Consider the following 26871-nt stretch of genomic DNA (forward strand, 5'->3'; position numbering starts at 1 on the left):
TTTTCCATTTGGTTTGCACAAAATGATAAATTGAAAGGAAATATTCCTGAATCGCTAGCTAACGTCAGAGCTGTTGACCAACATCATATTTATTGCCCACATGGTGAAATCTATGGAGGACAAATACATTAAGTGACAATGCAAAAGTAAGGGCACACACACCACAAATGCAAAAGATGTACTGCAAGAGATTTACATACGAACAAAAAAATCATCTGTAGGCAACAAGCAACTATTTTACTATGCATACACGTCAGGATGGGAGCCATAGAATTTGAGATAAAACAAGAGAGAGAAGGAACACCGCATCTGCTACGTTTGTCACCACTGTTAAACATATCCAGCTCTTGTTGGTAATTGTTGACAGTTTCTAACCCAACCGTCTTAGACGAAAAATCCAATCAAGGCCCAAATAACTGATGAAAGATACAACCACATGAAGCGCTTTTCTGATTCCAGAAAACAATCGGGACAGAATAGAATAGCTATTAGTTCTTGTTTGAGCTTTATTGGATTCGTGTCGTCGTCGTCGTCGGAAAAAATCTTTCATGATCTCTGAACAATCACTTGCCAAGACGCCTCCTCTTACTCTAATATTAGGGTTAAATGGATGTACAAGACCTCTCTTCTTGACTGCCCCCTTCATTTCACAGTCCAGCAGCTGCTCCTCACAGTCATCAGCCAAGGATTGCTTTGGAAACAAGCTGCAAAATTATATTTGTTAAGCAGACATGAGCTATGAGCTGTGGAACTAACATGGACCATTGAACAACAATCTTAAAAGTAAGAAGCTTCATAAAAGTAACTCAGATAGTGCTACATGAATCATTTTGATAAAAATAACCATAGATTAAACTCCATCCAATCCCTCGCATTCGGTGCACATGTTCATAGTCTACTTGTGTAGCATACTTATGAAAGATTCTTGTCCTAGCTCTCACAAAGATCCGTAAACCAAAAGCCTCAAGGTCTTTCCAACAACTAAGAGTGATCTTCCAGCCATAGTTTTTCCATACATCAACCATATGCCAGACTCGGACCGGTACGGAAGTACATAATAAGTATGGATCAGACCCCCCGTCAGATTCCATATGGCACACTAAAAACAGCCTACACATGACACTTAAAAGAATAAAAAGGCACACAAAACCATCGATTGCAATAGAAATTTTAGAGCAAAGAACAAAATGAGGAGGTCAAACATGGAGCCTCACTGCAAATAATGGAGCCTTCAGGCAATAAAGTCCAAAAAATCCGATCATACGTCAATCGGGCTCGGACGCGTCCGGGAATATGGTTTCCCAATCGACACATCCAGAAAAAACTATGCTTCCAACCATTTGGCATCCAAAGCCAGATAATTCCTGAACTTTACCAAGTAGAACCACATTACCTTGGCCTTCATTTTTCTCTGTGCACGAAAACCTACTCAGGTTAAATAAGTTCCTCAATTTCTTCAACTTCTGGTTGCTCATCTGCAATCATATCCTCTGGGCACCTCACCCTGAAAAGGTTGGAATGCCTTATATTCCATCGAGAAAGAGTGTGTGACTGACCAGACAGACACAATGTGCACTTACACCCTAACCTTAAAACCCCTCACATAACGCCCTCTAAATCAAAGCAATAGTCCTCGATTGCGGGTTTAAAGAGAGAAAGTGAAGAATGTAACAAGAACCAAAGACTCCTACATCGCGATACCATCTCCAATTACCTGCATATCAAGACACACACACACGTGCACACGCTCATACTATACGGAGTGCACGCCCGACTCAGCTCCCAACAACGATCGCATGCCTCCGCATGTGCTGCGACCATTGACCCCTGATCCGCAAGCTGAGCTCCTAGCAAGCACATTCGACTAGCCCATACTTTCTCAGCCTTCGATACCACCAAAAGTGCTCCATTAGAGGCCAGGACTACTGTTGGTCTTGGCTGTATGTGTAGCAGGCGCGCGTCCACACTAGATCCAGGATCTGATCCTCCATCGTGCGCGGCTCTACAAAAGATTGCACGACGAGATGTCCCAACGGACCGACCCGTCCACCCTTCCATACTGAAGGGTGGACCTCTATATATATCTGATAAATAGAGTCACTCTCTATAAATAGATATGCATGAACAGCCATCCATCTCAAGCTCAGCTTGCCAATGTGCCTGCTCTTAGTCCTCGGCAACCCTAGCCTACATTGGATAACCCTACTGCACATGGATGGAACTATGTGTTAGGTGCAGCAGAATGAATGTTTGCGCTTTGCTCAGGATGAGTGCTCCGAACTGTGCTCCAGGTTCCTTTTGTTCTTATGGAAGGTAGAGCCTTCCGTTCTTAATGAGAAAGTGCAATGACCACAAACAAAGTAAATGGACACTGTGCGTGCAAGTGTATGAGACTGAGAGATAGAGAGAGAAGAGAGATACGACACCAAAGACGTTGTAAAACCCTCCTCCGAAGGCCCCACTCGTCGGCGAGAGTGGTCTACTTATGATTGCACAACTTGGTACAATGGGGATGCATATGACTGATGCAATTCTAGGCTATGTCGGTGATGACGACGGGGATGGCGACACCGACGTGAGGGCTGAAATCTGCAATCTTTTATCTGCTGTCCAAACGCTAATGGGCTGAAATCTGAGACTGCTTCTACTGCTGTCCAAACGCTAATGGGCTGAAATCTGAGACTGCTTCTACTGCTGTCCAAAAACGCTAATGGCTGAAATCTGCTACAATCCAAAACGCTGGTTTTGGGGCTTATTCTGTTGGTCTTTAGGGCTGAAAATCTGCATCTATTGTAGGCTGCAAACTGAGGTTCTTTGGGCTGAATCTGCTACTCTTTTAGGGCTGAAACTCGCCATGTCTAACTGCTGCAAATCTGGAAACGCTAAGCATTATGAAAAACGCCAAGGCTGCAATCTGGAAACGCTAGGTCTGGGGGTGTGTGGGCGATGATATCCTGATGCAAAAACGCCAAGGACTGGGACCTGCTTGGCGATGGTACTTGTTGCAGAAAACGCCAAGGTTAGATGCTGATGAAGAAAACGCTAGATGTTGAGTCTTGCTTGGAGGGGAGAACCGCCAAGGACTTGCTTGAGAAGTTGCCTGTTGAGCTTGGCTCCTGTTGCCTCTTCTGCCAATTTGTGCTAGCCTAGGTTTGCTTATATACAAACTTACTCAATTTGCCCTACCTACTTTGCAACAAAAGTCGCTTAAAAATAATAAGTGAAAAATGTCAAAAATTAGGTAAAATAGGCTAAATGCACTGGAAAATTCCCCTGAAGGATTCTGATGGATTCTGATGGGAATATATATGATCATGCTGTGTGCAACCAGAGGATATGCATCTACACTAAGTGACTGCACATGCACGGTCTACGAATAGACTCACAAAAGTGCCAGATCACTTCTAAATCTAGACTGACTGGACTGACTGAACCCTGATCATGTTGTAGCTTGTCCACGGACACATAGGGTTGGATGTGTCACGTGACATCCCCTCCTTTTCAAAGTGAGGTACTGGTACCGAACTGTATGGTGTTGAGGGAGATCGCCAATAGCATCAATCCTGGAAGGGACTCTTCGTCGGCCCACTCTGATATTTGGGTCGCGCAGTACTTGAACTTCATAAAGGTGTGCAATGCTTGCTTCTTTGGGCCGCGCCGAAAGCGAGTCATGCTTCTTTCTTCTTCAAGAATCTCCATGGCTGAAAATTCTTCCTGTGAGGGTTCTAGACACTCTTTGCAGTCACGCCTATCTCGGGGACACTCGGATGCAGATTACTTCCCATCCAAGCCTGTCCCGAAGATAGCACGGTTAGTTGTTGCTGCAACATCAGTTCTCTCTCGCTCCCCATGAGGATCGTCTCATGGAACGTGTAGGGATTAGGTGGGCCCCAGTTTCAGCGCCAGAGGGGCCGACTTCGTCGGGAGCTTCAGCAATGCCTTGTGGGAGGAGAGATTGACCTTCTTAAGCTACAGGAGCATCATCTGTGTGAGAGCCACACTAGACATGGTCAGCTTTTGCATGGGCGGTATGAGACATTTTGCTCAGCTGCATTTGGACTAGGTGTTAGGGAATAAAGGCCTAAGTGCCTTGTACTTACTAACTTATAAGTTAAAAGACTTATAAGTGAGGGGGCCCAAGTGTGAATGGCCCCCTAGTCACTTACTCATATACTCAAATGTGAAGCCCAAAAGAAATAGCGTGACTTCTCCCAAATTCCAACGAGTGTTCTCTCTCTCTCTCACGTTCTTCTCTGCGTGTGCTTCTTCAGCGCCTCTCTCCTCTTCTCCTTCACTCTCATTGCATAGGACAGCAAGTGGGCTCTCTCTCCTGCTCCCCCACACATGGTATCAGAGCTTTAGGGTTTCCAAGAGAGCCATCTTCGCAACACAGATCAGAATTCTGTTCTTGCTCGCTGCGGGAAGGATATTCAACCGTTTTCGATCAACTCTGTCGCGAAGGGATCCTCTCACCGTGTAGAATCGACCTCCGGTGACAGTTTCCCCAAAATTAGGGTTTCAAAAACTGGCGAACAGCAGCCTATTTCTGCTGAAATTGACCAATTTCGGGGTCAATTTGATGCAATTTCATTAGGGCAAGTCTCACAGGTCAATCTTACAGGTGTTTCCACCAACGAGGTTCTGAAAATTCAGCAAAACAGGTGTTTACAGGTCTGATTTTTTCCCTAAAACAGGGAATTTCAGCAAGCAAATGATGTATACACCTTGTGGAAACCTTTGGTAAGGGTTTGGCAGTGAATGTACGCTGTTTTGGGGTGATTTCGCGTGAAATTTGCTCGCTGTTTTTCTGTAACAGCAAGCTGTTTTTTGCCCGATTGCGCACATTTGGGCGTGTTCAGGTCGGCAAAACAGGGTTTCAGTGTTTGCAATCACTCAGAATGGCTTCTAGCAGTGAAAGTGGCAATTTGTTGCACATTCGCAAGCTTGAAGGTGCCCATAACTTTGCTATATGGAAGAAGCAATGTTATAATGTGATGTTGCAGAAGAAACAGACGAAACCTATTAAGTTACAGGGTGTGAAACCGGTTGATATGGAGGTTGAAGAATGGGAAGAAGTGGACGAGTTGGCTCGCTCCACGATCATGCTTTCGGTGTCTGACAATTTACTCTTCAATGTAGAGAATGAGCAGACAGCATGGGACATGTGGAAGCGTTTAGACGAGTTGTATGCACAACAGAGTGCTGCCAGTAAAGTGTATTGGCTTAAGAAACTTATGGATCTCCGCATGAAGGAGGGCACGCACATGTCAGTGCACCTCAATGAATTCAATTCTATTTTCAGCCAACTGACAGAGCTGAAATTCACGATTGATGAGGAGTTCAAAGCTACTTTTCTGCTATGCACATTGCCCGAGAGTTGGGATGTATTCCGGACAGCTCTTAGTAATTCAAGTGCGTCACTTAAGTATGCAGATGTAGAGAGTTCTCTCTTGATGGAAGAGATGAACAGGAAGAACACCACAGGTGGGTCTTCTAATGCATTGCACTTGAGAGGCAGGTCTCAACAGAGGGAGAAATCTGACAGTAAGGACAGGGCACGCAGCAAATCTCGCAGGAAAGATGTTGTGTGTCATCATTGTGGAAAGAAAGGGCATTATAAACGGGAATGCTATGAGTGGAAGAAAGAGAAGAACAAGGGTGCTGAAACTGATGCAAAGGACAAGGGAAATGCCAAGAAGAGCACTGTGTTGATTGAGGAAATCAATGTTGCTAGTAGTTGTGACAGTGACAGCAGCACTGATGTACTCAATGCCTCTTCTGTGGATGCACATACCCTTGCTATGGGTTTTGATGTGGACATGCATACTTGGATTCTTGATTCAGGTGCCTCCTTTCATGTAACACCTCATAGGGATTGGTTTACACAGTACTCAGGTGAGGTGCAGGGCACTGTTTATTTGGGAGACAACTATGCATGTGACATTGCAGGTATTGGCAGTGTCCAGTTTTCCTTTGCTGATGGTATGACTTTTGTTTTGCACAAAGTGCGCCATGTGCCACAACTCAAGAAGAGTTTGATTAGTACAGGGCAGCTAGATGATGCAGGCTATCACACCACTTTTGGTGATAGCAAGTGGAAAATTTGTAAAGGGGCCCGGATTGTAGCCAAGGGTAGTAAATCGGACACTTTGTATCCTCTGCATGTATCTAGTGTGCGTGACCATGTTGTCGCCGTAACCGAGCAGCCAAGTGTTTCTTTGTGGCATGGCCGGTTGGGACACATGAGTAAAAGAGGAATGGAAACTCTGTCTCGTTGTGGTTATTTGCCGTGTTTGAGGTATGCTGATTTTTCTCATTGTGAGCACTATATTTATGGTAAGCACAGTCAAACACCGCACAAAAGGTCTCTTTCTTTGAAGTCTGACAGGTTAGACTTAGTGCATTCCGATGTATGTGAAATGCCACAGTTGTCCTTAGGGGGAAAGAAATATTTTGTCTCGTTTATCGATGATGCTACACGTAAGGTGTGGGTGTATCCAATACGTGCTAAAAGCGATGTTTTGGATACTTTCAAGAAGTTTCTTGCGTTTGTTGAGAATCAAACTGACAAGAAGCTTAGGTCTTTGCGCTCAGACAATGGGGGGGAGTATGTATCAAAAGCATTTATTGACTTTTGTGCTACTAAAGGTATTAAAAAAGAGCTCACGGCTCCTTTTAATCCCTCTCAGAATGGAGTTGCAGAGAGGTTGAACCGGACTATCCAAGAGAAAGTTCGGAGTATGCTGTCACATGCTGCATTACCTCATGGTTTTTGGGCAGAAGCTGTGCAAACAGCTATTCACTTGATTAATCGCTCACCTAGCAAGGCTTTGGGTGGAAAGGTGCCTGAGGAGGTGTGGTCTGGCAAGCCACCCTCATATGCACATTTAAGAGTGTTTGGTTGTGAGGCCTATGTTCACATCCGGAGTGAACTGCGCACCAAACTAGAACCAAAGTCTCATAAATGCATTTTCCTAGGATATGGTGAGGATGGTGAAATGGGGTATAGATTATGGGATCCCGCATTACGGAAAATCATACGCAGCAATGATGTCATCTTCAATGAGAATTGCATGCACAAACAGCCCACAAAGGTCGAGGAAGGCCGGATTGTTTTTCGTGAAGATGTTACATATGGACAGCCAAGAAGGCCCAATGTTCAGCAGCCTTTACATGCTGAAAATGGTGCTGAAAATCAGCCATTAGCTGCTGAAAATCAGCCCCAACAAGTTGCCATTGATGCACCACAGGTAGAGGAACAGGTTGATGCTCCTAGACCGCCCGTTGTTGCGATGCAGCCGGCTGAACAGCCTGCTGTTTTTGATGGCTTACAGGCTGAAAATCCACCTGTTATCGATCATTGGGTGCGTAGGTCTACTCGGGTGACAAGGCCCCCCGATAGATATGAACCGTCTTTGGACTATGTCATGCTTACTGATTGTGGTGAGCCGTCTTGCTATAAAGAGGCTATGCAACGAGAAGACAGTAAGAAATGGTTCAAAGCAATGGTTTCGGAAATGCAGTCTTTGGAGAAAAACCATACATGGGACTTGGTTGATTTGCCTAAAGGGCATAAGGCTCTGCCATGTAAATGGGTTTACAAGACCAAGGTCACATCTGATGCTTCTTCTAAGTACAAGGCACGTTTGGTTGCTAAAGGGTACAAGCAAAAGCATGGTGTTGATTTTGATGAGATTTTTTCTCCTGTTGTAAAGCTTGCCACATTACGCCTTGTTTTAGGCCTGGTTGCTTCTGAAGATATGGAGTTAAAGCAAATGGATGTCAAAACAGCATTTTTGCATAGCGATTTGCTTGAGATAATCTATATGATGCAGCCAGAAGGTTTTGTGTCAAAGGGGCAAGAGAAGAAAGTATGTAGACTCTTGAAGAGCTTGTATGGTTTGAAACAGTCTCCCCGTGCATGGTATCACAAGTTTGATACATTCATGAGGTCTCAAGGATACAAGAGAAGTAATTCTGATCACTGTTTGTATATCAAAACGGCAAGTGATGGATCTCTTCTATTGCTGATTTTGTATGTTGATGACATGCTTATTGCGGGTAACAATGTCACGGAGTTGGATGCATTACAGCAAAGCTTAAAGAATCGCTTTGACATGAAGGATCTTGGTGATGCTAATCATATTTTGGGCATGCGTATCTCTCGAGATAGACCCAACAGGCGTCTGTATCTATCTCAACGAGATTATGTTAATAAGGTGCTACATCGTTTTCATATGGATGGGGGAAAGGCACTTGGTACTCCGCTGCCTCCATATGTAAAACTGACTGCACATGACTGCCCAAACACAGATGATATGCGGGCTGAAATGGCCAAGATTCCTTATGCATCAGCCGTTGGCAGTTTGATGTATGCTATGGTTGCTACACGTCCGGACATTGCATTTGCGGTGGGAGTAGTAAGCAGGTACATGAGCAATCCTGGCAAAAAGCATTGGGAAGCAGTTAAGTGTATCTTGAGATACTTGAAAGGCACTAAAGACTTGTGCATTTGTTTTGGGAAGAGTGAGACATCTGTGCATGGCTTTACAGATGCAGATTTTGCTGGACATCCATATTGCAGGAAGTCTACCTCTGGATATGTGTTTACATTCACAGGAGGTGCAGTTTCTTGGATTTCTAGACTGCAAAAATGTGTTGCTTTGTCTACCACTGAAGCTGAGTATGTGGCTGCCACTGAGGCATGCAAAGAAGCTTTGTGGCTCATGCGTTTGGTAGAAGAGCTTGGCATTAAGTCACCGGTTCCTGTGCTACACTGTGATAGTCAGAGTGCTATTATGCTTGCAAGGAATCCTGTTTTTCATGCCAAGACAAAGCACATAGAGGTGAAGTATCATTTTATCAGGAGTGTGCTTGATGACAAGAGCATTACACTTGTCAAGGTGCACACAGATGACAATCCTGCAGATCTTTTGACCAAGAGTCTTCCAGCAGAGCGGTTTGCATATTGCCGACAGATGATGGGTGTTGGATGAGTAAGTGCATGATCAGCTGATGTATCATAGTTAGTTGATTCTTTGATCTCCCAAGGTACATTGCCTTTAGGTGGGAGGTTGTTAGGGAATAAAGGCCTAAGTGCCTTGTACTTACTAACTTATAAGTTAAAAGACTTATAAGTGAGGGGGCCCAAGTGTGAATGGCCCCCTAGTCACTTACTCATATACTCAAATGTGAAGCCCAAAAGAAATAGCGTGACTTCTCCCAAATTCCAACGAGTGTTCTCTCTCTCTCTCTCACGTTCTTCTCTGCGTGTGCTTCTTCAGCGCCTCTCTCCTCTTCTCCTTCACTCTCATTGCATAGGACAGCAAGTGGGCTCTCTCTCCTGCTCCCCCACACCAGGTGGCATCCAGGGAGGGCTATGTATAACTATTGCAGACTGTTGGCAGCAGGCCATTGTGGACAGAGGGATTATTGTGCCTAGCAGGGCTCAATGGATCACTATGCAGGTTCAGGGTTGCCTCTTGGGCTTCCTGAACATCTATGGACCCAACGCGGCGAGTCCACGTGCAGAGTTTTGGTCTCACATTGTAGAGTCTCTGCCGCAGGCAGAGCAATGGTGCATTGGGGGTGACTTCATTGAAGTTCAACATGTTAGAGGACCCCTCTACTATGCATGGAGTTGAGTTGGCAGCTTGGGAGAGGTTATATATGACTCCGGATTTCAGATGTGTGGCAGCATTCTAGCTTTCTGAGACCCCCCGACAGCCTGGCCTTCTCTCGTTCGGACCGCAAAGTGGGAGGAGTGAATCTATCTCGGATAGATCGCTTCTACACTAGTGACCACTTTTGTGACTTGGGTGGGACAGTTTGCATTCTGGCTAGGACTTCTTTTTCGGACCATGCACCAGTAATCCTCACAATGACAGATAGACACAGGAGGGGGAGCACGATGCTACGCATCCATGAGAGGGTCTTGCTGGACTCTGCGCTCAGAGAGCGAGTGGTGGCTCTTTGGATAGAGGGCTTAGACATGCAGGACTCTCTTGTTGACAGAGCGGCCACTCGACTTGCTCAGCTTAGTCGGCTATTTCTTCAGGAGTCTAAAGCCCGCCTGGCTGCAGCGAGAAAAGAGGAGCAACGTCTCCAACGGAGCGTTGCTTCCTTGCAGAGGATGCAGGAGTAGCATCCAGACAGTCCCTGGTTGGAAGAGCAGTTGCAACAGGCTCGCAAGGAGCTCGCCAACACAGAGAAGAGGCGCCATGAGTTTGCTTTCCGTCGACAAGCATCTTAGTGGACCCAGATGGGTGACAGAGTAACAGGGGCTTTCTTTGAGACAGTGGGACCCCGACATGCGCATGCCAGGGTCAGCCAGTTGAGGGCCTGACGGGTCAGTTGCTTCAGAGCCAGAGGACGTGCATGCAGTTGCTACTGACTCTTACCGTGACCTGCTGTCAGCAGAGCCTCAGTCAGAGCGTCGGGATACATACAGAGAGCAGGTTTGGGCACAGATGCCTTTCTTGTGACTAAGGAGATGTGCCAGAGGCTTGAGCTGCCCCTTCAACTAGAGGAGCTCCATGCGGACCTCAGAGCACTTCCCCGGGGTAGTTGTCCAAGTCAGGATGGTATGACTCCCAGCTTTTTCTTCGAGTACTGGGACTTGCTTGGCTCAGATCTCTGCAACGCTTTTCAATACATCCTACACACAAGAGAGATGCCTGACAGCATGAGTGAGGGTCTTATTTACCTCATTCCCAAGAAGGGTGGCTCCTTGGATGAGATTCGACAGTGGCGGCATACTGAAACCGGCCTGTTCAATCCAAAAAGGGCGGTAGACTTTACTTTACTTTACTTTACTTTAGCTTTCACCCATTATTAGTCGTCTATTTTACCTGTACTTTCAAGACACAACAAAGGGGAGAGGGATACAGGCTGCTAGATTGCACCTGTATGAGTAGACAGACACCAGATTGGCCCCTAACTTAGGCGCCCCTTTCGGTATTTCTTTATTGTTCAAAAGAGGGAATAAACGCTGTGGTTCCTACAAGCTGCCCCGCACAAACTCGGCTGAATTTCCTCTGTTCCAGCCCGATTTCGGCAGCATAACTGTACTAGAACCCTTCACGGTCAGTATTCCCACGCATTGACCGACTTTCCCGAAGCATACGGGCACTTTGCAAAACCTGGCGAGAATCTGCAGCACGCTGAATTCTCTGTTTTCAGCCCTGAAAATGCGCCAGATCGCCTGTACAGCGGTCCCCTTGCGTCCCCGAACCTCCTGGGGGTATTAGGGTCCGTTTAGGGCCAAAACCCTAAACCTGCAAAAATACACAGCAGGCTGTAATTCACTGTTTCGGGCTCCGTTCCGCGTGCCGGTCGCATCCCTAGCAAGTCCTCGAGCTCCCGCACCTGTAGGGCTACTTGCCCTTTGAATCGGACGAGATTTCTGGCGTGAAACCTCTCCGAATTCACCTGTACCTGCGGGGGGATTAGCCGCTAGCTAATCCAGTACCTGTGCAAGAGGCTCTTGCCTCGGCAATCGCGCATGAACCCACACAACTGTACATTGGTCAAATGAAGAGCCCACTAGAGGGGCATAACATACTGCCAAAGGGGAGAGAGAGGGCAGTGCGTAGCGTGCAGGGCATCACTCCTGGCACCGCACTGTGCATAAGAGGGAAAGCAAGCACTCCATAGCTCTTAACCTGTGACAGAGACTTGCAAAATGAGCCTCCCAACTATAAATCACGTTTTTGCCTTCTCTATAAGTAGTAAACTGGCCTCAAAGTGCCAAGTGTCACTCATTTGTGCATTTTCCCGCTTTAGACCCTCGGGTCTAAAAATATCTCACCTGCAGCCTCTGTTGACTTGGCCACAGAGTAACAAAATGATCCCCATGTCAAACTGCACGTAATGACGCGAAGACATTTTCAGGTCCCAAAATAGCAGTTCCCTAAATTTTAGGAGATGCTGCCATTGTATCTTTCTAGGTCATCCGACCCTCTTTGTACACTGCGGCCACATCCAGAACTGAAATGTAGCCTCTGTAGCAAAGGATTCCACTTTGGCTAGTCAATGACCCCACTTGGCTAACCATAGTCCTTGTCCAACCTTAGTGCTCTCTTGCCCTCAGGCCCGGACTCCCTCTGGACAGTTCCACACTAGCTATGCAATGCAGGGCAGTTAGATTTCCCGAGGGGTGTTTCCAAAAAGTGAAAGTAAATAGATAATAAGAAAGAAATCAACAAAAAGGATAGATAGTAGTCACACACTGGTGACATACCCCCCTCTTGAAATCTCAAACGTCCTCGTTTGCATCTATGTCGTACAAGCTCCTAGTCAACATTGATGTATTCAACACCTGTCGACACATGTACGACACATACATGCTCATTGTCAACCCTGGTGTATTCAACACCTCGTCGACTCATGTATTGCCTGCGTGTGAACCCTGTCCCAATGACATAGTGGTAGCTTCACACTCTGCCATTGCTTTGAGTCACTAACTTTCCAATGACAAAATGGTAGCTGCACATTTTGCCATTGTCTTATAGTACACGTTGGATCCCGTAACACTTTCGAGCATACCCAAACCGACAGTTTAAGAATGCAGTTACACATGTACTCTTCAATAGAAGCAATCACTGTATCCTTGACAAACTGACAAGAAATACTCACTTCTATAGCACTAATCAAACTTTTGGACATTCCATAAGAGCAATTGCCAAACTGACAATCTGTACAGCTCTAACATTCATGTAACAGGTATTTGATTTGAGCTCACTTTAAATACCTTGTACATCATTTGTTTCAGAAGCCATTGTCACACTGACAATCCATTTAGCTTTGAAACTCAAGGGGTCAAGGTAGGTTGCAAATCGAAGGCTTCCAGGTAAAGTGATAACACAGTTGGTGACTCTGCAAGTTCACCTTCTTCCATCCACTTAGCATCCATTGGTGGATAGTTTCTGAACTTTACCAAGTAACGCCTAGCAACCTTGCCTTTCACTTTCCTTTCTTTGTGTGCCAAAATCTGTTCAGGGACCAAGATCTCGTCAAGTTCCTCGACTTCCGGCTGATCTTCAGCTGGCATATCTTCTGGCACATCACCCACATAGGGTCTGAGAAGACTCACATGAAACGCATTGTGAATCTTCCAGCTGTCAGGCAATTTCAGCCTATATGCAACATCACTGATTATGTCGCACACTTGAAAAGGCCCATAGTAACGCATGCTGAGCTTTGGAAATAGTCTTTCCTTGCCCTTCATCTTCTTTAACCTTGCCTTTTCAAAGCGTAAAAGCACCCAATCACCAAGTGAATATACCACTTCACGACGGTGACGATCAGCTGCTTTCTTTTGCTTTGCCTGAGTCCTTTCTAAGGCCACTTTGACCTTCTTGTACATTTCATCCATGTCCTGAACATACTTATCTGCTTCAAATATCTTGTCCTTTGTATGCAGTATGGGAGGAACTTTCTTGCCACCTTCAACTATCTCAAAAGGTGCCTTGCCAGTTGATGAATGCACTGTATTATTGTATGCATACTCCACCAATGGCAAATACTGCTCCCACTTTCCTTTATGCTCTGACACATAGCACTTCAGCAGATCTAGGACAGTAGAATTTGCCTCTTCTGACTGCCCATCTGTTTGAGGATGAAATGACGAAGAGAATTTGAGCGTGGTGCCCATATTCTCAAACAAGCCTCTCCAGAACAAACTAGTCATGCGTGGATCACGGTCGCTAATAATCGACTGTGGCATGCCATGATACTTGAAAATATTGCTCATAAACAAGCGTGCCATCTGATCTGGCTTTATCTTCTTCCTGACAGGAATAAAATGAGCCTGTTTGCTGAATCTGCAAATAATGGTCCAAATACCATCGTTTCCTGTCTGCGTTCTCGGAAGATCAAAGATAAAATCCATAGCAATACTTTCCCATGGTTTATCTGGAATAGGTAGTGGTTGCAATAACCCTGGTGCCTTTTGCCTGTCAAACTTGACCTTTTGGCATATTAGGCATTCTCGCACAAAGGCATCCACATCTCTTCTCAATGTAGGCCAATAGAAGAATGTCTCAACCGCTTTAACTGTAGCATCGATACCACGATGCCCTGCATACGGTGGGACATGACTCTCTTCCATAACTTTGCGTCGCAATGGCTTTGTGACACACAATCTGCCATGCATCATCATGAACCCATCTTTGAGAAGATAGTGTTCATGACGTTGTCCATCCATTAGCTGCTCGAAGACCCTTGCAAAATCTTCATCATTTGCATACTGTTCTCTCATATCATCAAGTTCATGATGATAAGGAATCGACACAGCTGAAATTTGTGGCTTCCTTGACAAGGCATCAGCCACAACGTTCTTCTTGCCTTCCACATGCACAATCTGAAAATGGAACATGGACAAGATATTTGCCCATCGCATATGCTTTTCAGATAACTTTGTTTGTGTCAAGAAGTATCGCAAGGTCTGATGATCCGTTTGGACAACGAAATCTGCACCTAGCAGGTAGTGTTTCCAACTTAAGAGCGCATGAATCACAGCCAGTAATTCTTTCTCATAGACCTGCATGGTCATCTCTGGCCCTTGCAAAATTCTGCTCTCATAGGCTACTACCCTGCCATCTTGCATTAGCACAGCACCAATGCTACTACCGCAGGCATCACACTGGACCACAAATGACTTCCTAAGATCTGGCAACACAATGACTGGATCTGAAGTCATCTTTTCCTTTAAGAGATTAAAAGCTGAAATCTCTTTTTGTGTCCATCTAAAGGTGACTGCCTTCTTTTGAAGAGCATGTAAAGGTGAAGCAATCTCAGCGAAATTTCGGATAAACCTTCTGTAATAGGAGCATAGTCCCAAAAAGCTTCGGACATCATGCACCGTCTTCAAATTTGGCCATGACTTGATCGCTTCGACTTTTGCAGGATCCATTCTGACACCATCCTTTGAGACAATGTGTCCTAGAAAGTGAATCTCTTCCAGAAAAAACTCACTTTTCTTTGCATTGATGAGCAACCTATGACTGCGTAACTCTTTGAACACAATGGCCAAGTGATGCCTATGCTCCTCTTCATTCTTTGAATAGACTATCATGTCATCAAAGAATGTACCAACAAACTGCTGGTGTGGACGGAAAATTCTGTCCATCATCCTATTAAACGTAGCAGGAGCGTTTGTGAGACCAAAGGGCATCACTAAAAATTCGTAAAGGCCAAACGTCGTTCTAAAAGCAGTCTTGTGCACATCCTCTGATCTAATGCGGATCTGATGATACCCACTCTTTAGATCTATCCTGCTAAACATAGCTGCTCCTTCTAATTTGTCCATAATATCATCAATTCTAGGTATAGGGAACCTATTCTTGATGGTATTCTTGTTCAGTGCACGGTAGTCGATGCACATACGCCATGAGCCATCCTTTTTCTGCACCAACAACACTGGAGAACAGAATGGAGATGAACTGGGCTGAATCAGCCCCTTTTCTAACAACTCCTGTACTTGGCTCATTATCTCTTTCTGCTGAGCCGCACTAACCCTGTACGGAGGCTTATTTGGTGGGCTACAGCCTGGCACCAAATCTATCGCATGGTCCTCGGGTCTCTCTGGCGGTAATTGAGACGGTAATGAATCGGAAAAACAGTCACTATACTGTTGTAAAAACATTGACCTTTCTTTATCTAGCACAGATAAATTTGATTCATCACAATCTGACACTTCACGTGCAAAAACCAAGTACGCAGAAAGATGCTTTTTCATTACAGAAGTAATAGCAGAAGCTGATACAGTAGGAATAGACTCCCCTTTAAGCTTTACATCCAGAATGTGAGTCTTTCCCCTGCTCTGTACAGTGATCTTTTTGTTGTAGGCATCCATGATTCCCTGTACACGAAATAACCAAGGAATACCTAACAACACATCACATCCATCCAGTGGCATGATGTAAAATTCTTCAGCATCTACATAGGACTGGATATGTAGACGCAACTTTCCAATGATGGGTGTCACAGCCTCTGTATGGCCAGGACATGCCAAACCTGCCTCTGCTGTATACCCCATCTCTTCAGGTCTGATTCCCAACTTTGAAGCCAATTCTGGGGAAATAAAGTTGGCTTTGGCACCTGGATCAAAGAAGATAAGCACTGTTTGATCCCTAACCTTTCCCCATGCTCTGCAAAGCTCACTTGCATCTGAATTTGGCTTGTCGCCCACCATATCTGGCACTAGACCAGCCATGGGCTTCTTTCCTTTCTTGTCTTCCTTGTCTTCAGAATCAGCTGGCCTTTTCTTTGTAGGACAGTTGTAAGCAATGTGGCCAGGCTGCTCACATATAAAGCATTTGTTCTCTGTCCTCAGGACCTTCTTTTGCTCTTCTGACTTGCGAGGAAAACGTCTTTTCCATTTCTTTGCTGGTCCTTTTTCTGATTCAGCCGTAGCTTTGTCTTTCCCTGCGTTGGCTGACTCCTGAGTCCCTTTAGGAGTCTCATTGGGAACGTGCTTCTTGGCTGAACTTTTCTTGCCTGATCCTGCCTTGACGCCAGTGTTAAATTCACAATCTTCTCCCTTGAGCAAACCATTGCCAGTGTTTGCTACCTCGATGAGCTGCGTCAAAGTAGTGACTTTTGTCTTCGTGCAGTACTTTCTCAATCCTTTAGGTAGGCCACAACAGTATTTTTCAATCTGTTCTGTCAATGGCACAAACCTATAGGAAGTTACTGGGAGTAGAGCTTTCCAAAACTTCCGATTGTAATCATCCAGATTTCTGCAAGTGGCAGCATTTAGCTGGTGCCATTCTGTCATGACATCTGCTTCAAAGTCATCAGATAACCATGCTGCTGCAAAAATCTGCTTGAAGTAAATCCATGTGGACGGAGCTTGCCCTTGAAGCAATAAAGTTGTCCACCATTGTCCCGCATTCCCTGTCAAGAAAGTGGCTGCCTTGCGGACCTTTGAAGCCTCTGTAAAGTTTCCCCCTGCATAGGCCTTGTCAAACTGCTGGAGGAATGAAAGAGCCTTCTTCCTGTCATCAAACCCTGTAAAGGTCGTGAATGACACACCTTTGCCACCTTCTTTGTACGGAGTTGGCCTCTCCAGCGGCGTTAAATTGTCATATGGAAGTGACTGAAACATGGGAACACTATTAGGGTTCATCTGTGTTCCTTGGCCGCTATTAACTTGACCTGGAAATGCCATATTTGGCTGCTGATTTGTAATTCCAGCCATACCAAAATTTGCTTGTGGCATCCCAAATTGTCCCTGAGTGCTTTGAAACCCTGGTTGCATACCCATGACACTGTACATGGGGTTAGGCATCATCGTTTGAGCACCGCCAAACACTGTTCCTGGCGTATAAAACTGATTTCCAGGTGCATGACCAGCCATGCTTTGGAATACGGATCCACCTCCAAAATAGCCAGGGTGTACTGAAGGTGGTGGGAAGACCTGTTGCATAGCCTGTAAGTTGCTTCCCTGCCCATTAGAACCAGCTATAGGCTGTTGAAAGGTGGCGGGCTGAACTGGTACAGCTTGAAAGACTGGCATCTCAGCCACCTGTTCTTGCACCTTAGGCATACGTTGTGGAGACTGCATGTTCTCCGTCAAGTGTACAGGTGTTTCCATTGACTGTGCAGTATGAATCACCTGTGTTCGAGCCTTAACAGGCTTTTGAATATGATCCAGTGACCCAACTTGCTGAGACGGAACCGGAGGTTGCAGAAAGGCTAAAAACCTCGGATTCTGCATTACTTGTGTAAACATAGCCACAGCAGTAGCCAACTGGGTCCTGAATATATCATCATCAGTCTGTGGTGGTCTTGAGGACTCACCCACTTCATGTGTCTGTTGACCCTGTGAAGAGGAAACCTCTTCAGTCACATCATCTGGTCTGTCAGCCATATTTGCAATTCCCTGTGTCTGGTCTATGATTCCCTGTGTCTTCAAGTCCAAAACTGACCAAGGCTCACTTCTATGGGAAAAAGTGATTTAGTCCCGTCGATGGAACCATGAAACCGGCCTGTTCAATCCAAAAAGGGCGGTAGACTTTACTTTACTTTACTTTACTTTAGCTTTCACCCATTATTAGTCGTCTATTTTACCTGTACTTTCAAGACACAACAAAGGGGAGAGGGATACAGGCTGCTAGATTGCACCTGTATGAGTAGACAGACACCAGATTGGCCCCTAACTTAGGCGCCCCTTTCGGTATTTCTTTATTGTTCAAAAGAGGGAATAAACGCTGTGGTTCCTACAAGCTGCCCCGCACAAACTCGGCTGAATTTCCTCTGTTCCAGCCCGATTTCGGCAGCATAACTGTACTAGAACCCTTCACGGTCAGTATTCCCACGCATTGACCGACTTTCCCGAAGCATACGGGCACTTTGCAAAACCTGGCGAGAATCTGCAGCACGCTGAATTCTCTGTTTTCAGCCCTGAAAATGCGCCAGATCGCCTGTACAGCGGTCCCCTTGCGTCCCCGAACCTCCTGGGGGTATTAGGGTCCGTTTAGGGCCAAAACCCTAAACCTGCAAAAATACACAGCAGGCTGTAATTCACTGTTTCGGGCTCCGTTCCGCGTGCCGGTCGCATCCCTAGCAAGTCCTCGAGCTCCCGCACCTGTAGGGCTACTTGCCCTTTGAATCGGACGAGATTTCTGGCGTGAAACCTCTCCGAATTCACCTGTACCTGCGGGGGGATTAGCCGCTAGCTAATCCAGTACCTGTGCAAGAGGCTCTTGCCTCGGCAATCGCGCATGAACCCACACAACTGTACATTGGTCAAATGAAGAGCCCACTAGAGGGGCATAACATACTGCCAAAGGGGAGAGAGAGGGCAGTGCGTAGCGTGCAGGGCATCACTCCTGGCACCGCACTGTGCATAAGAGGGAAAGCAAGCACTCCATAGCTCTTAACCTGTGACAGAGACTTGCAAAATGAGCCTCCCAACTATAAATCACGTTTTTGCCTTCTCTATAAGTAGTAAACTGGCCTCAAAGTGCCAAGTGTCACTCATTTGTGCATTTTCCCGCTTTAGACCCTCGGGTCTAAAAATATCTCACCTGCAGCCTCTGTTGACTTGGCCACAGAGTAACAAAATGATCCCCATGTCAAACTGCACGTAATGACGCGAAGACATTTTCAGGTCCCAAAATAGCAGTTCCCTAAATTTTAGGAGATGCTGCCATTGTATCTTTCTAGGTCATCCGACCCTCTTTGTACACTGCGGCCACATCCAGAACTGAAATGTAGCCTCTGTAGCAAAGGATTCCACTTTGGCTAGTCAATGACCCCACTTGGCTAACCATAGTCCTTGTCCAACCTTAGTGCTCTCTTGCCCTCAGGCCCGGACTCCCTCTGGACAGTTCCACACTAGCTATGCAATGCAGGGCAGTTAGATTTCCCGAGGGGTGTTTCCAAAAAGTGAAAGTAAATAGATAATAAGAAAGAAATCAACAAAAAGGATAGATAGTAGTCACACACTGGTGACACATACTTCTTCTCGATTTTGAGAAGGCCTACAATAGAGTTGACTGCGACTTTTTGCAGGGCACTCTACGCAGGATAGGCTTCTTAGATGCTTGGATCAGAGTTGTGTCAACTCTTTACAGACGGGCACACGGTCAGGTATGTAACAAACTGCTGGCGTGTCGAAACCCTAATTCTGCTGAAACCCTAACCCTAAAATCAAAAACCCTAATTCTGCCCAAAACCCTAATTCTGCTGAAACCCTAACCCTAAAATCAGAAACCCTAATTCTGCCCAAAACCCTAATTCTGCTGAAACCCTAACCATAAAATCAGAAACCCTAATTCTGCCCAAAATCCTAATTTTGCTGAAACCCTAACCCTAAAATTAGAAACCCTAATTTTGCCCAAAACCCGAACCCTAAAATCAGAAATCCTAACCCTGATTTGCTGACATGGCGAGCTGACACGTGGCCTGCTGTACGGACACCAGCGCGATTTACGAAAAGCTGGCAGCATTTGGCATTGTTTTTTGGACCAGGAGCTTTTGAGTTTTGAAGGCTTTTCACTGTAACTGCTTTTCAGGCCAAGGGCCTTTAAATATGAGGCTAGGGCTTATTCTCTAGCATGCTTCCTGAAGAAGGTGCAGAGTCTGGAGTTACCGGCTTGTACTATGTTGATGCAATATAAAGAAATACTCAAAGGGGTGCCAAGGTTTCGGACCAATACTCTCTGGGGTGGAATTCCGCCACTCCGTGTCGCGTGTCGTCTCTCTCAATTCAGTTGTTATTGAAGTGCTAAAAGTTTGTTCAGTCTGTTCTTTTCTATTGGCATGTGGTGCCCGCCTTGTGACAGTGGTTTCAGAGCATGAGGCGTGTGCTTTTCTGAAAGCATACTGATCCTACAAAAGAGGAGACAGAGCTATTGGAATTTTATTTGAGGTATCTTCGCCCTCCAACCCAGACAGAGCTATTGGAATTTTATTTGAGGCATCTTCACCCTCCAACCCGGACTCAATAGCCACTCCCACCCTTACTTCATCAAGCATCGGGCGCGCTCCCATCTTCACAGCTCATGTCTTACAGGGCATAAGCCATTAAGATCAATTGCAAAGAAGGATCCGATATTTGTTTCGAGTCACTGTTTTTCTCAAAAGCAGTGCCATGCAGATGTTGATGTCTATAGCTACCAAGCCGCACACTCCAAGTACTTGGCAAGCTTTCAAGCAAAAAAAAATTACCCGAAGTTATATGGTTTCTGACATCTTCCTTCGGAGTGCAACTTCTGGCAGAGTGGGGTATCCTGAAATGCTTGCATGGAAACCCTAGCAAATTATATCTTGAAATTTCTCAACATCTCTCAGAGATGTCTCTTCACGAGCAGATGACCTTGGAGGTTTAGTGCGATTGCTATCTTGGGACTACCATCGCCGCCAAAGCAACATTGTCTATCCAAGAGCTGATGGACCATGTTGTGCTCGGCTACGACCTGATAGAAGGAATCTAACCCTATTTTTTGGTGCAGGTTTCAGGATGGAAAGTCAATCGACTTTTCGAGCTCCGGCCATGTCGAGATTGCTTTTTAAGTTTGAGTTTTATTTGATCTTGTTTTGTGATCCTGGTTGGAATTTGTTTGAAATGGATGGTATCTGTTTTGAACCTGTTTTGGTGCCGATTTGAATTGTCTGACTCTGCTTTGATACTGGTTTCAATGATTGGTGATTTTACTCGCAGGTGGAGAAGAGAGAAATACTGTTTTGGTATTGTTTGAACCTCGGAACGACGCAGGCCGATGCCTTGGGAGCGTTTCGTTGTATGTTTGAAAACCTCGGAACGACGCAGGCCGATGGGAGCGTTCTGTTGTATGCCAGAAAACCTCCGAACGATGCAGGCCGATGCCTAGGGAGCGTTTGGTTGTATACTTGAACCTCCAAGCGATGCAGACTGCGGTCTGGGGAGCGTTTGGTTGTACAGTCCTCTGAGCTCATGGCCCAGACCTTTTTAGGTTATTTGCAGGGGGAGTGACGAGGTAGTCGTTAAGTAGCTTCATACGACAGAACGTTTGTCGCGGGGGAATGCTCAGCGGCACTGTTTGTTGTGTCTTGTAACATGCATATGTAAGCATTTGTGTTGCATTGTGATGTGCCAATTACTGAATATCCCTAATTGGATGAGATAGCCTGGGTATGTTATTTTAGTGCATCAAGACACCCATGGAAGATCAGTACGATCTGGGTTTGATGGCTAATTTTACTACGCCGGAATATCAAGAGTTCCGATCTGGACGAAAGGAGAAGCTAACTCCTTGATCAAAAGAGCAGAAAGGAGAAGCTAACTCCTTAGCAAATTGATTGTCCCTCGGAATGACCCTCGAAAATTTTTGAGCTAACTTGAGTTGTTTTGCAGATATGCTGTAATCGCGGACGATTACTCTCTTTCAAGAAGGGGAGATGTAAGAAACTACTGACGTGTCGAAACCCTAATTCTGCTGAAACCCTACTTCTAAAATCAAAAACCCTAATTTTGCCCAAAACCCTAATTCTGTTGAAACCCTAACCCTAAAATCAAAAACCCTAATTCTGCCCGAAACCCTAATTCTATTGAAGACCTAACCCTAAAATAAGAAACCCTAATTCTGTCCGAAACCCTAATTTTGTTGAAACCCTCACCCTAAAATCAAAAACCCTAATTTTGCTTGAAACCCTAACCCTAAAATCAGAAACCATAACCCCTAACCCTGATTTGCTGACGTGGCAGGCTGACACGTGGCTTGTTGTACGAACACCAGCGCGATTTACGAAAAGCTGGCAACTTTTGGCATTGCTTTTTGGACCAGGAGCTTTTGAGTTTTGAAGGCTTTTCACTGTAACTGCTTTTCAGGCCAAGGGCCTTTAAATATGAGGCTAGGGCTCATTCTCTGGCATGCCTCTTGGAGAAGGTGCAGAGTCTGGAGTACCGGCTTGTACTATGTTGATGCAATATAAAGAAATACCGAAAGGGGCGCCAAGGTTTGGGGCCAATACCCTCTGGGGTGGAATTCCGCCACTCCGTGTCGCGTGTCGTCTCTCTCTCTCAATTCAGTTGTTATTGAAGTGCTAAGAGTCTATTCTTTTCTATTGGCACGTGATGCCCGCCTTGTGAGAGGTACTTTTGGCAAGTGGTAGAGGTGATCGGTTCATGCTCACATGTTCAGTCAAACGGGGTTGCCCTCTTGCCCCCTTCCTCTTTCTGTTCTATGTTGAGGCGATGAGCACAATTTTGGTTTCACAGCAGGTTGGTCTAAATGGCTTAGCGATCCCTATTCGGAGCGACAAGCTACTGGATGTTGAGTTTGCAGACGACTCAGCTTTGTACTTGGAGGGCCAGGAAACCAACCTTCACAAGTGTGAGCAGGCCTTGAGACATTTTGTTGTGCGTCAGGCACACTGATCAACTAGAGAAAGACAATGGCTTTCTCAATTGGTACTGCTCCTACGCCTTATTGGCTCCTAGGTGAGGGTTTCGGATGAGTTCCCCCAAGGACTACAGTTCGATACTTGGGCTATCGAACTTGGGCTGTCAGGTTGGCTTAGACTTGTCTTCTGAGCAGCAGATTGCTCCCCTCCTCTTGTCCATCAGGAGGAAGCTGTTACATTGAAGCTCCGCACGGCTTTCTCTGGAAGGTAGAGTTGTAGTGACCAACCAAGTGTCGTTGGCTACTATGTTGTACATCACATCTTGTTGGATCTTTTCGAGTTCCTCCATCAGCCAAGGACGAGAGGACCTTGCTCTGATACCACTGTTGCAAAAACGGAAGCGTGATCGTATACTTTTCGATTTTATTTACGATTTTTCATAAAAACTTTGCACGATACAAAAATTGAGAGAACAATGCAAGAAAAATTGACATAGCACTAAGGACCAGAAAATGGGTTGGTCCCCCCCCCTCCCCTCTTTCCAAGGAGATCTCTTATTATTTCAGACAATTACAAGCGCATAAATCCGACACAACATACGCTGCTGTTGTCCCAATCACTACTCTGATGCACAAGAGCACATAAATTATGAAGCCTAGCAGCTAAAATTTTCATACTTGTAGCCGTGAATGGCTAATTCTGCTTCGTACTGAGATTTCCGAAGCGGGAAATGCTTCTGTTGTTATCTGCTCGCGTAAGGAGTACCCACACAAGTTCTTCTTGGCTAAATTCTGCTTCTCGATGCAATCGGAATGCTGAAATTTGTGCGAACAACAAGTACTATGGTTGTCTGAGTGCGACTATTCCTCACAGGGACGCAACAATGTAAGGTGCAGCGAAAGTGAATGTTGAACTTTGCTCAAGATGAGTGCTCTGGACTGTACTCAAGGGTTCCTTTTAATTACGGAAGGGAGAGCCTTCCGTTCCTTTAGTGAGAGAGTGCAAATGATCACAAACAAAGTGGTAAACACTGTGAATGAAGGTGCTGAGACTGAGAGATAGAGAGAGAAGAATACGACACCAGAACGTTGTCAAACCCTCCTCCGAAGGCCCCACTCTCTATGGCGAGAGCGGTCTATTGCTATTGATTGCACAAATCTGATACAAGGCGTTGATGCTGTGAGTCCTAGATGATGCTATGTCGATGTCGACGGAGAGGACGATGATGACGATGCTAAGGCTGAAAACTGAATGCTGCGAATTGGTAACTGTTGCACCAAGTCGGGGGCTGATCTGCTAACTTGATGGCTGAGAAAAACGCTGCTTCTTAGGGCTAAAAAGTGCTGTTTCTTATGGCTGAAAATGCTGGTACAGCAGGGGAAAAACGCTGGTTTCACCTTGCTGAAAAACGCTGGTTTTGACTGCTGCAAAAACGCTGATTCATCTGCTACAAAAACGCTGGTGTGACTGCTCCAAAACACTGTGAAGGGCTGCTGAAAACGCTGGTTCATCTGCTGAAAAACACTAGGTCTAGCTGCTGAAAAATGCTGGTTTTGACTGATGCAAAAACGCTGGTGTGGCTGCTCCAAAACGTTGTGAAGGGCTGCTGAAAACGCTGGGTTCATGTGCTGAAAAACGCTAGATCTAGCTGCTGAAAAACGCCGGGTTGTGGAGATTCTTGCTTGAGAAGGGAGGTTGGAGAGCCTGCTGCAAGTGTTTGCATGTGCTTTCCTTTCTTCTTCTGCTTCCATTAAGTGACTCCCAGTTTCCTTATATATTAACTTAGCAACTTTGCCCTACCCAATTTCCCAACAAAGTCACTTATTAATATTAGTGAAAAATGGCTAAAATAGGAAAATAAGTTCTGTGCACTGTAAAATGCTCCCGATGGATTCTGATGGTAATGCTGATGATCATGCTATGTGCAATCAGAGGATATGCAGCTACTCTAAGTGTCTGGACATGCACGGTCTACGAACAGACTCACAAAAGTGCCAGAACACTTCCTAAGCTAGGCTAATTGAACCCTTGTCAGGAAGTAGCTTGTCCACATGCACATAGGGATAGATGTGCACATGACATCCCCTCCTTTTTAAAGTGAGGTACTGGTACCGATCTGCATGGCTTCCTTGTAGGCTGTCAACATTTCGGGATAATCTTTGAAAAACTCTTCATCCACCCACACCGATTCGTAAATGACGCAGGCTGCGGTCTGGGGGGCGTTTGGTTGTAAAAGGCCTCTATCTCCCGGCCTAGACCTTTTTAGGTTATGCGGAAGGAGTGATGAGGGAGTCGTTGAATATCTCTCGGCCCGAACCTTGTTAGGTTATGCGGGAGGAGTGTTCATCGGCGGCTTTATGTTTCTATGTCTTGTAACATGCATATGTAAGCATTTGTGTTGCATTGTGGTGTGCTGAATATTCCTAATTGGATGAGATTGCCTGGGTATGTAATTTTAGTGCATCAAGACACCCGTGGAAGATCAGTGCGGTCTGGGTGTGATGGCTAATTTTACTACGCCGGAATATCAAGAGTTTTGATCTGGACGAAAGGAGAAGCTAACTCCTTGATCGAAACAGCCGATAGGAGAAGCTAACTCCTTGATCAAAAGAGCAGAAAGGGGAAGCTAACTCCTTAATAAAAAGAGCAAACTGATTGTCCCTCGGAAATTTTTGAGCTAACTTGAGTTGTTTTGCAGATATGCTGTAATCGCGGACTATTACTCTCTTTCAAGAAGGGGAGATATAACAAACTGTTGACGTGTCGAAACCCTAATTCTGCTGAAACCCTTACCCTAAAATCAAAAACCCTAATTTTGTCCAAAACCCTAATTCTGCCCAAAACCCTTATCCTAAAATCAAAAACCCTAATTCTACCCGAAACCCTAATTCTGTTGAAACCCTAACCCTAAAATCAGAAATGCTAATTCTGTTCGAAACCCTAATTCTGCCCGAAACTGTAACCCTAAAATGAGAAACCCTAACCCTAACCCTAACCCTAACCCTAAGCCTGCTTTGCTGACGTGGCGGGCTGACACGTGGCTTGCTGTACGGACACCAGCGCAATTTACGAAAAGCTGGCAGCTTTTTGTCTTTGCTTTTGGACCAGTAGCTTTTGAGTTTTGAAGGCTATTCACAGTAATTGCTTTTTAGGCCAAGGGCCTTTAAATATGAGGTTAGGGCTCATTCTTTGGCATGCTTCCTGGAGAAGGTGCAGAGTCTGGAGTACCGGCTTGTATTGTGTAATTGCTTTTTAGGCCAAGGGCCTTTAAATATGAGGTTAGGGCTCATTCTTTGGCATGCTTCCTGGAGAAGGTGCAGAGTCTGGAGTACCGGCTTGTATTGTGTTGATACAATATAAAGAAATATCGAAAGGGGCACCAAGGTTTGGGGCCAATACTCTCTGGGGTGGAATTCCGCCGCTCCGTGTCTCATGTCGTCTCTCTTTCAGTTCAGTTGTTATTGAAGTGCTAAAAGTTTGTTCAGTTTGTTCATTTCTATTGGCACGTGGTGCCCGCCTTGTGACAAACAGAGCTTCTTGGAATTTTATTTGAGTTATCTTCGCTCTCCAACCCGGACTTATTAGCCACTCCCACCCTTCATCGCGCATTGGGCGCGCTTCCGTCTTCATCGCAGTGTCTTACAGGGCATAAGCCATAAAGAACCCAATACTTGGAATTCATGGATTTAGCAGAATATTTGTAGTTTCTCCTCAATGAGCTTCACAACATTCTTTCGCGGCATCCTCAGCAGAATCTTCCGATACTGCAAAGTTTTCAACAATTTTTGAACTACATGTTACCCCCTCTGATGTCCCAGGTGGTATCTCCTCCTCTGGCACCAGAAAGTACGAGAGTTTCGAACTTGCAACCTTCTCAGCCGTCTGTTCCAATCGGGGGAGTCTTCAGGAATATGGTGCAACCATCTGACCTTGATCCAGTGCAACCGCCTTTGCCTTTGCCTTTGCCTCCACCTCTACCACCACCGCCACCAGGCTACAATGGTTGGAGCCCATATGGATACCCCCCTTGTTATCCAT

The 26871-nt window shown here is 45.6% G+C and overlaps 1 protein-coding gene across 1 annotated transcript in view; it reads right to left on the reverse strand.

Moving 5' to 3' along the window:
• Positions 1 to 218: 218 nt before the first annotated feature.
• LOC147423456 (tRNA(adenine(34)) deaminase, chloroplastic-like) overlaps positions 219 to 26871 on the reverse strand; it is a 31879-nt gene continuing 5226 nt past the window's right edge. The window contains exon 4 of the mRNA XM_086501384.1: positions 219 to 704. Coding sequence (XP_086357510.1) covers positions 371 to 704 — 334 coding nt within the window. The 3' untranslated portion in view covers positions 219 to 370. The remainder of the gene's footprint in view (positions 705 to 26871) is intronic.

This window comes from Adiantum capillus-veneris, chromosome 26 (assembly GCF_014529385.1).
Source record: "Adiantum capillus-veneris isolate H3 chromosome 26, ASM1452938v2, whole genome shotgun sequence".
NCBI classification, from domain to species: domain Eukaryota; kingdom Viridiplantae; phylum Streptophyta; class Polypodiopsida; order Polypodiales; family Pteridaceae; genus Adiantum; species Adiantum capillus-veneris.